The following is a 10,903-nucleotide window of genomic DNA, read 5'->3' as shown; positions in this document are numbered from 1 at the left end:
GCTGAACTGATGTAATCCACTGCTGTTCTTTGGAAACATCTAGACTTCATGTGCATTGTAGTTACAAGGACCATGAGAATCTTCTGTGCCCTTTCCTTAGCTCTATTTCCTCTAAGAAAAGCTCTGTCGCCTCTCTAAACCGATACTTATTTTCCAGGAGATAAACTAATAGTCCTCCAGCTCTAACTACTTTTTATGTATACCATCTGACTTGGCTTTTAGTTGTGAGTTAACCCCAGTAGACGGCTAAGCACCACACAGCCACTCGCTCACTTCCTCCGCTTCCCCCCGGTGGGACGGGGGAAGAGGAAATGCAGAGTAAAAGCAAGAAAACTTGTGGGTCAAGATAAAAAATGTTTACTAAGCAAAGGTGAAGTGGAAGAAGACAGAATGAAAACAAAAAAACCCAAGTGATACAAAAGCAATCACTCACCACCTCCCACACTTAGATAGATGCCCAGCCAGTTCCCGAGCAAAAGATGTGTAACCTCTCTAAACCCTCTTTTCTTTGAGCATGAGGGTATATGGCATGGAGTATTTCTTTGGTTACTTGAGTTCATCTCATCCTGGTTATGTCCCCTCCCATCCTCTTGCACACCCTTCAGTCTATTCACTACAGGGGCAGAAAGAAACAGAGAAAGCCTTGATACTGTGGAAACACTGTTCAGCAGCATCTAAAACATTAGTGTGTTATCAGCATTGTTTTAGTCACAAATCTCAAACACAGCACTGTCTGAGCTGTTATGAAGAGGGTTAACTCCATCCCAGCCAGAGCCAGTGTATTTTGAAACTTATTGTTTCCTGCTGTTAAATGTGCTTGAATACACTTAGACAAGCAATAAAATACACCACCAAGATTGGTATTTCTTCCCCTTCTATTTCAGCCTCGCACAATTAACTTCATAAGAGCTATTCTGATTCACACTGCTTTTAAGTGCCAAAATAAAAAGTCAGATGCTCTTACCATGTTAGTAGTTACATCATTGTAAAGAAAGTTTATGTTCCAAATAGGAAATATTCTTTTTAATTGTTTTATTTAATTTTTTGGTTATGTTGACATCTCTTTTTTTCTGTTCTTCTAGCACAAGTACAAACAAGCATGGGAGGAAGACAAAAAGAAAGTTCACATCACACCAGATATTCCACAGATTGCTTTAGCAAAAGTTAATGCATTTAATTTAAGTGATGTGAGTACTGTTTGCAAGACTAAGACTCTTATTTTTTTTTATTAGAAATAAGTGAGATGACTGCAGTCAGAAGTCTCCCTAATTCTCACTTTGCTAACCTGGAGTAACTTCATAAAAAACTATTAATTTTCCTTTTCCCCGCTTCCTTCCCCAAAATTAAATACCGAAAGTTACCCAGAAAAAGCCATAGTATTTATAGTCAGATTATGAAGTGTTCATGTAGGTCATTAAAATATAATAGTTACTGACAAAAGAGTAGAGTTTGAGTACTATCCATGTTTTTCCTGTATTTATTACTTTATTTCCTTACGCACAAAGTTTTATAGGGGATTCAAAGTTCTTGCAGAGACAGTTTTTCAGTAGCCAGTTGTCAAATCTCTGTATGCTAAATAAAGTATTGTTTGTAACTGTGCACATCTTTAATGTACACAGAGACATATTTATCTCATTTTTTTTAAAGCTGACATCCTTATAGATGTAACTTTTCACCAATATTTGTGCGTGTGGGAAACAAATGCAATTCATCGCTCTTTTTTGATAGATTACTCAGTGATTATAGTGCAGTCCAGCTGCATTGGTGTATGAATACTAGGATCGGAGTTCATTTTGAAGGACCGTTCGTCTCTGTGTGCCTGAGTGCCTTAAACAACTGTTCAAGGAGTATTAATCATATGAATAGTCTGTGTGTCAAGTAATATAAAATGAATAGAGTTTTATTTAAACTCTATTCTCTAAACTGCAATATTTTGCCTTTTTAAAGGATGTTTTTTTTCTTTCTTTTCACAGAAAATGTACAGACTTTCATTTGAAGAATCTAGGAAGAAAGGGTATGATCTCAGAGCTGATGCTATACCTATTAAAGCTGCCAAAGCTTCTAGGGATATTGCTAGCGATGTAAGTTCTTGAAAGAAAAAATTATCCATTTCAGATATTGTAAAACATTCCTTTCTTGACAGAATTCAATTTTATGTGCCAATTATATGAAGTCTCTTTATTGTTTTGCTTGTAAATAATTCTGGCATAGTCAATATATATTCTAATACATTTTGTAACAGAGGTAAAGAACAATTTCTTTATTAGAAAGGTAAGGAGATACATGAGGGAGTCAGAAGAAAAAAGTTCATTCTCAGTATGATGGTGCTTAGATACTTTATAGATGTATGTTGTATATTTGTAGTTTGGACAGAATGTTCAGAGATCATTCTTAGAAATATTTGAAAAGAACAGATAGAGACTTAAATCATTTTTACTGCTGTGGTACAATTATCTTTTTTCGTTTTGTGAAAATCCCGTTAAATTTCTTGGTGCAGAGAATACAAGCTTCTGGAATTGGGACCATTCTGAAATCCTCTGTGTATCAGTGATGAGGGAGTTGCTGTGGCAGGGATAAATCTGGCCTGAGAGGGGGAAGTTAGGAAGTTAGGGCCTAAGGACATGCTATTTAGCCCACCTTTTTTTATTATTATTAACAACATAGGGGGTGTTGCAGGCACTGCAAAATCAATTTGCTCTGCCACTGCTTTAAGTCTGAGGGGAAGATACTTCCATTCTGAGTTCTGTCCAAGCAGTAAGAGTGAAGGAAAAAGCAATTGATACTTGGTCTGTGTAGTTCATTGTCCAGGGTTGATTAGAGATTGGGGAAGAGGTTAAGAATTTGAACTATTGGTTTTATTAAACAAAAAAATGCAGAAGATCTTGGGAAGCGTCCTGAATTTGTTAATGATTTGAACAAGTGAACCTAATGGAAGTGATGATTTGATCTTTGATTTTATGGTTAGTCTTTAGATGTGAACTCAAGTATTCTAAGCATGGTGCAGACTACCACGAAAATAGTTACCTAAGGCAAATATTGGAAGCAGGATAGCAATAGTAACAGAGAACTCTGTGGGTTAATGTATCCTGGTTCTAGTGTTTGTGATGATAGCTCATCTTAGAGCTAATATGGGTATCTCTAAAGTGTAGTGTGAAAAGAATAAAAAGTGCACTTTTCCCAAAGAACTGTCTTCAGCAAACCAGATCTTATGTCTTCCTATGCCTTTTGTTTTCTGTCAGTGTGTTTAATATTTTCGTTGTGTCATTTATAATGAGATTAGAGCAACTGAACCCCTGGTTACACTGAACTTTATGCAGGAGTAGAATAAACTATTGTAAGGAAATTTCATTTATTAATAAAGTGTTTTAAATGTACTTCTATTAGAAGGGACGCTAGACATCTGTTTTGCTTTAGAGTGTACCCTAAGAGTAGGTGCACAAAGCTTTGTGATGTTTTCTTAACAATGTAAAAATCTTATTTTAATCTGTTTTGGTTTTTTTTTTTCCTTAAAAGATAGATATTGCTTATTCAACAAATGAAGTAGAATTTAAGTCTCTGTCTCTGTTCTTTTTACAGTATAAATACAAGTTAGGTTATGAACAAGACAAGGGAAAACTTGTCGGCTTCCGCAGCCTTCAGGATGATCCCAAACTTGTCCATTATATGCAAGTGGCTAAGATGCAGTCTGATCGTGAATACAAGAAAGCTTATGAGGCGAGCAAGACACATTACCAAACGCCTTCTGATACACTCAGCATCGTGGCAGCTAAGGAGGCACAAGGTCGTATAACCAATACTAACTACAAACGACTGATTCACCAGTATATGCTTCTTCCAGATGCGATGAGTTTAGAACTGTACAGAAACATGAATCAGATACAAAGTAACGTAAGTTTCTGTTTTCTTTCTGTCAGTCACAGCTGTGACTTTTTTTCCTGTTTTTTTCATTATGTCTGTGTTTTGGAAACAACAGAATTATTTTGTATGACCCATTTGTAAATTGTAAACTTTCCTATTGCGTTCTGTTTGGCAGAATGAGTACAAACAGGATTACAATGAGTGGTTCAAGGGTATCGGTTGGAGTCCTGCTGGTTCTCTGGATGTGGAGAAATCTAAGAAAGCCACAGAGATTGCAAGTGATCGGAAATACCGACAGCATCCCAGCATGTTCCCCTTTACAAAACAGAATGATGCCATGGACATGGTCCTTGCAAAGCAGAATGCAAATATAATGAACAAAGTGAGTATATATGGACAAAATTAGGCAAACATTCACATATAATCCATTTCAATAAACAGTCACCACCTTTACATATCAGTGTTTCCCCAGGAAAAACAACTGTCACTTAAAGGTTCCTCTTTTTTCATTTTTTTTCCTAATGAGACACTCAGTTACTGATAAATAGCATTGGTTAAATAAATACTTTTTTCATTTTTCTCATTGCTAGCTATTCAACCTCTATTATTCTCGTTCTTGCATAGAAGCTACTGGCCCTGAAAATCTTGATATTTGGGCTTCATTAGAAACAAGACTGGATCCTAATTCAGCTGATTCTGGATTATCTCATTGCATAGCAAAATAAATCTAAGTCAGCACTTTTGTCTTTGTATTCATCCATATCCAAAGTGCGCATATGGAAAGGTGAAAACCCTGAGAGAGTTACCCTTTGTCATTTATATTAACACATCTGATGTTACTTTTTTCAACAGCATGCTTATACTCAAGCTTGGGAGAAGGACAAAATTCAGGTTCATGTGATGCCAGATACACCAGATATTCTACAGGCAAAACAGAACAAGACGAACTACAGTCAGGTAGAGTTTTTTAATTCTTCCTAGTACATTTTAAATTAATATCTACTCTCTTCAAATGTAAAGGTGTCTGCCAGTTCAAATTAAATAATTTGTGTAAGTTAGAAGAAATAGAATGGGGGATTTTGGAACAGAGGCAAGAGTTTTTACATGAGTAATATTTTCGGAGTAGCAATAAGTACCATCTCCAGGCTAGCAAAGTAACAGCCCAAATTACATTATAGTGTATGGAAAATGTAAGTCCTGTTTTTGAAATGTGGATGTACGTAGTCCATACCCTATGCTTACCATAGAAAACAATCATGTGAAAAATTCCTTACTATAAAATTACAAGTTCATTGACTACATTTTTAACTTAACGTATGGGATAAGAAATACATGCAGTGATTCTCACTTTTCTGTCAGCTTTCAAATACAAGAAAGTGACAATTGTGCCAGTATAAAATACTTAGGTTTTGCTTTGCATGATTGCTCAGAGGCAAATCTTTTACTTGCTAGTGCTGGTACTTAAAATCAACTGCAAGCAAACTGAATTGACTATTAAATGGCTACATTACAGCCTTATTAATTACAATTTTGTTAAGCCAATTGAAAAGTTTTCAGTTATCCCAGATATATATATTTCAGATTCCCCAGATACGTTTCAAATCCCCAAGATAAACTGTAGTGGGAAGCTGCTGCAGTAAAGAAAAACTATTTAATCACTAGCCTAAGACTTGGAAGACCCGCGTTCCTTGCTTATCATTTTCCATTTCTCAGTTCCCATTCTAGTAGCCCTTCTCTCGTAACTGAAGCCTGTGAGGTGATCAGAATTTGGTAATATGGATCATTAGCGTATCTAAATAGAAGGTGACATATGTATTACAAAGACCTTTTAATTAATGTTGTTTTCAATTTTAGAAACTCTACAAGCTTGGCTGGGAGGAAATGATAAAGAAAGGCTATGACCTCACACCTGAAGCCATTTCAGTGAAATCTGCCAAAGCTTCAAGGGACATTGCAAGTGACGTAAGCAGCATTTAATTCAATATGAACTGCACTTTATCTAGTTGCTGTAACTGACAGCATTGCACTAGATCCACATACACCTCTCTGCTAAGGTCTTCCTTGGAGTAGAAGGCAAAATTGCTGACAAAACTCTTTCCTGATCTGTTCTTGTCAGTGAAGAAAACAATTTAAGGATGGTTGTTCTGGCATCTTGACGATTCCAAAGATTGTGGTCCGTCCACAAAGTGGCTAGGCATACAAAGTCTGGAGTTGTCTGCTCTTTTGGATGTTATGTTTTCAGAGTAGCAGCAAATTTGGTTCAATTAGCTGATCCCAGTGCCTATACTGAGGGATCCCTTTTACAGGTCCGAAATAGATGTGGTGACACATGTATTGCTATACAACTCCTGCATTTATGGAAGAGATTTTATTAATCATTAGGAAATGTTTCCAGTGCTTAATCATCCGCATTTTTCATTGCTGGTTATTTTATTCATCAGAATATTTCAGTGTGTCAGCCTTTGGGAGTTCTGAACAGTATGACTATATAAATCAGATGACACAGGAGACTGTCCTTACAGCCGCGCACTCTGCCTCTCCCGAGCCTGTTCATTCACTGAACCATTCACTGACACCAAGTGATGCCCGTTAATCAAGGGGCTGCTAAAACTTTCATGATATGCCATAACAAGATGGTCATTTCATTGGTAATGAGAAACATTGAACTGAGTGAATATATTGATATTTTGCCTATATATTTTACCACTGTCTGTTTCTTAATGTAATTTCAATAATTCAATCTTTATAATTTTAGTACAAGTACAAAGAAGGTTACCGCAAGCAGCAGGGACATCACATTGGATTCCGCAGCTTACAGGATGATCCTAAGATGTTGTGGTCTATGCAAGTAGCTAAGATGCAGAGTGAGAGGGAGTACAAGAAAGATTTTGAAAAGTGGAAGACGAAGTTTAATATGCCCGTGGATATGTTAGGCTTCCTTCTGGCTAAGAAATGTCAAGAACTGGTTAGTGATATAGACTACAAACGGATACTACACCGCTGGACCTGTCTGCCAGACCAGAATGACGTCACCCAGGCAAAGAGGGTCTACGAACTACAGAGTGATGTAAGCTTCCTCTGGATTTAATTAATTTCTCTTTTTATAAAATATTTACTGCTTATTAAAAAGTGTCTTTAGTAACTCTCTTTTGATGTCAGTATAGATCAGACTGAAGCTAAAATACCAGTTAGTCTTTTAATATTGTTTAGTAAATGAACAGGGAAATGATCCAGTATGGTTTTGATTTTTTCCTTAACAGAATCTATATAAGTCAGATCTGCAATGGCTCAGAGGCCTCGGATGGAGTCCTTTGGGATCTTTGGAGTCTGAAAAGAACAAGAAAGCTTCTGAAATACTGAGTGAAAAGAAGTACCGGCAGCACCCAGATACTATTAAGTTCACAAGTATCCCAGATGCCATGGATATCGTTTTAGCAAAATCTAATGCCAAAAATAGAAGTAATGTAAGTTGCCTCTAGAGACAGAATGTGTGATTCAATGAATGAATACATTGGTATACATTTGTTAAAAAGATCTCCATATCAGAACATTTGCTTAAAATATACAAATATCAGATGTTTACAATCAGTGCCTTACTGTTCAGTTGTCAAGAAGTAATAGTAGCTTTATTCAGAAGATTAATAACTTACTCAGTAATAACTGCAAATAAGACACTATGTAGTATGTAAATCTGTTGTCATAATGGTGTTTCCTTGACATTTCATGAATGTAAGAAGAAAAAAAAGGTGGTATTTCAGTAAGAAGTTGTATTATTTGATTTTAATACCTTGCATTGCTTATGCTTGCATAATACCTCTCTGCTTTGCTATTGTAGAGAAAAGGTAAGCTGCATTGTGTGTGAGCCTTTTATCAGACAAGGTATTTTTGTTTGTGTCTCTTTTCAGATACTGTATAGAGAAGCTTGGGACAAGGACAAGACTCAGGTTCACATCATGCCTGATACTCCTGAAATTTTGCTGGCTAAAGCAAACTTAATTAACACAAGTGATGTAAGTGTGTCTCTACAAATATATATATATTTTTTTTATGGAATTTGAGATTAGCCATTGTGGCTTTAGTTTAAAATGCAGTAGAGTAATTCTGCAATTCTAACAGCTGTAAACACACCTCTGGTCTTTCTTCTCCTGTGAAAATTGTTGTGCACTGAGAAGCCTGAGTGGAATTGCTAAAATATAAAGTGGAAACAGAGTTGCTAGAATATAAAAAATGCCAAGAAAATATTCAGCACAAGTTATCAGTTTCCTCTTTCATCCCTACTGATCATATTAACATTGTAGATATGTGTTCAGTACCTTTTAGTAAGCCTGTCATTCTTGTTAAAATGCCTGATTATATTGAATTCCCTCTTTAAAACTACATAGGATTATGTAATTTACATCAAATTACTGGTTATAATGGGACAAATATAGACTACAGGCAAAGGTAAAGAAAAGTTAGCAGCTCTATCATAAGAAGACAAAAACAATAGCAATTGAAATTGGGTGTAGAGAATCATGGGATTGTATTATTCACCTCTATAGAAGACTATGAATCATTCGGATTGGTAAGTTAAGTGAAAGAAAATTTTGATCCCAAACAAGTTAATCAAAAAACATGCATTAGTAATTTTTAAATATTTTATATCATCAGTTACAAAATAGACGTTATTAAAAGCAAGCTATGGAATTTAATTTGATGAATGAAACTTTTGGAATCTCGTACTTTATTTTCAATAATCAGAGGAACAAAGTTGTAGTATCGAAAAACTCGCTAGAGAGATTTATTTACAATAATTACTTTGAATCCTTCTCCAACAGAAACATTACAAGTTAGGATACGAAGAATTGAAGAGGAAAGGCTACGATCTCCCTCCTGATGCTATACCCCTCGCGTCAGCAAAGGCATCCAGAGACATAGCTAGTGAAGTAAGTCTTACGGAGTGAAAACAATAGTAGGGCATAGAGCTGGTACCCACTTTCAGATGAAGATATCTCTTATTTAAAAGGAGGAGAGGTGTAAAATTTTAACAGGCATATATTGCTGCCTTCACCAGAGGTCGTAAAATTCTTAATGGTGAAGTGTTAATTAAGTTAAATGCAAAAATTTATGAGATAGTAGATAACTATTAAAAAATCAGTTAAAATCTTCTGGGCCTGCAATAAAAACACATGAAATCTTGCAAAAATATGGAAAAATTTGAAATATGTAACGTGAAAATTTTAACCACTGTATTAACAACAGAGAAATATAAATTATAGCTTGATAAAGAGGTGCTAATTGTTGTTTTTGCATTCAATTAGTACAAATACAAAACTGCGTACCGAAAGCAGCTTGGCCACCACATAGGGGCCCGAAACATAGAGGATGATCCGAAGATGATGTGGTCGATGCACGTAGCCAAGATCCAGAGTGACAGGGAGTACAAGAAAGCCTTTGAGAAGTCCAAGACACACTTCAGTAGCCCAGTGGACATGCTGGGAATCGTGTTGGCCAAGAAATGTCAGGAGTTGGTCAGCGACATTGATTACAAGCACCCTCTGCATCGGTGGACCTGCCTGCCGGACCAGAACGACGTGGTACAAGCCAGGAGAGTGTATGACCTTCAGAGTGATGTAAGTTGTTCTTTCCTGGCTGTGAGAAATCCAGAGTTCTGTCTTGTGTTCTGTCCTGTTGATGGAGAAGGTCCAGGTGGGGAGCATAAGTCTGGGCTGGTTCTGTGAGACTGAGACTGTGTTGTGGCCATACTATCTTGCTGAGAGTTGGTGTCATGAAGTGGCAGGGATGAAGTTGGTGTGGGGTCACACTTTATGGTCACAGAAGAGTCCTGTGTTGCCTTGAGCATTTTGTGGGGAGGGCTGCAGCGGTGGCAGAAAAGCCATGTGTACAGTTGTGAATGGTATGAAGAGAGTAAGGAGATATAAGGCTCCTCCTGTACCAGTGCCAGCTGGAAGTTGCCAAATGGGGAAGGTCTTTCACAGGGAGATTAAGGCTTATATGCAGAAGATGGTGGAGGGAAGGCTTTGTGGATTGCTTGGCACCTGCTTGTGCTGTTGTAGGCATGGGGAGCCAGGTTGTGGGGAGCTGCGCTTCATGGGAGTCCCTTTGTGGTGGCTGGTGGGTTGACACAGGGGGATGCGTTTTGGCAGGCAGAGCTTCCCTTGGCAGGAGGAGTGGTTGCATGGAGTAAGGAGGTTGCTGAGCTGAGTCGTGTCCTTGCCTGTCTTTCAGAATGACCTTCGGTGGCTGAGGGGCATGGGCTGGTCCCCAAGTGGTTCTCTGGACGATGAGAAGAATAAGAGGGCGAGCCTCATCCTGAGTGACAAGAAGTATCGTCAGCACCCGGACACCATCAAATTCACGAGCCTTCCTGACTCGATGCCTATGGTTCTGGCAAAGCACAACTCTGAAATTATGAACCAGGTGAGATGTCCTTGTGTTTGCCACCTGAAGGAAAGGAGAGCCTCCGTTTCCCAGGACGTTGGGCTGTCTCCTTCCAGGGCCTGGGTTGTTCAAGGAGGGCATTGCATCCTCTTGCCTCAGGGATTTGTGTTCCTTGTTTTTGATCAGACTGTATTTTGTGTGGTTGGAGCAGTGTTTGGTTGCAGTGTGGGAAAGCAAAGGGTGAAGCGTTAGACGGTTTTGGGACAAGGGAAGGTGTGCCTGAGTCATTGCACTGTAGGGTCCCCTTGCTTCATTCCCTTGAGCTAGTTGGCTCTTTGAGTTTGTTGCCCTGTGCTTGTGCGATATTATTTCATGTTGCACTCTTTTTTTTTTTAGCGCTCATACACATCAGCGTGGGAGAAGGATAAAACCAGCGTTCACATTATGCCGGATACACCTGGTATTTTGCTAGCCCAGCAGAACAGAGTGAACTTCAGTGAGGTCGGTGTTTGAGCTGGGGTTAGGTGTCCATCCCTGGCTGCTGCTGTGGCCCAGGAAGCAGTGTTGTTTGAGGGGAATGCTTGTTTTTTCTTTCAGAAACTGTACAAGCTTGCGATGGAGGAAGAGAAGAAGAAGGGCTATGACATGCGGGCAGATGCCATTC

The 10,903-nt window shown here is 38.1% G+C and overlaps 1 protein-coding gene across 1 annotated transcript in view; it reads left to right on the top strand.

Moving 5' to 3' along the window:
- NEB (nebulin) overlaps positions 1-10,903 on the top strand; it is a 130,558-nt gene that overhangs the window by 31,858 nt on the left and 87,797 nt on the right. The window contains 14 exon segments of the mRNA XM_009884033.1: positions 1,083-1,187; positions 1,974-2,081; positions 3,577-3,888; positions 4,034-4,240; positions 4,711-4,815; positions 5,713-5,820; positions 6,614-6,925; positions 7,119-7,322; positions 7,764-7,868; positions 8,676-8,783; positions 9,159-9,470; positions 10,087-10,278; positions 10,636-10,740; positions 10,837-10,896. Coding sequence (XP_009882335.1) covers positions 1,083-1,187; positions 1,974-2,081; positions 3,577-3,888; positions 4,034-4,240; positions 4,711-4,815; positions 5,713-5,820; positions 6,614-6,925; positions 7,119-7,322; positions 7,764-7,868; positions 8,676-8,783; positions 9,159-9,470; positions 10,087-10,278; positions 10,636-10,740; positions 10,837-10,896 — 2,343 coding nt within the window.

The sequence above is a fragment of the Charadrius vociferus genome, unplaced genomic scaffold, assembly GCF_000708025.1.
Source record: "Charadrius vociferus isolate BGI_N301 unplaced genomic scaffold, ASM70802v2 scaffold434, whole genome shotgun sequence".
NCBI classification, from domain to species: domain Eukaryota; kingdom Metazoa; phylum Chordata; class Aves; order Charadriiformes; family Charadriidae; genus Charadrius; species Charadrius vociferus.
The sequence above is the reverse complement of the archived record's forward strand: the minus strand, read 5'-3'. Positions and strand labels throughout refer to the sequence as shown.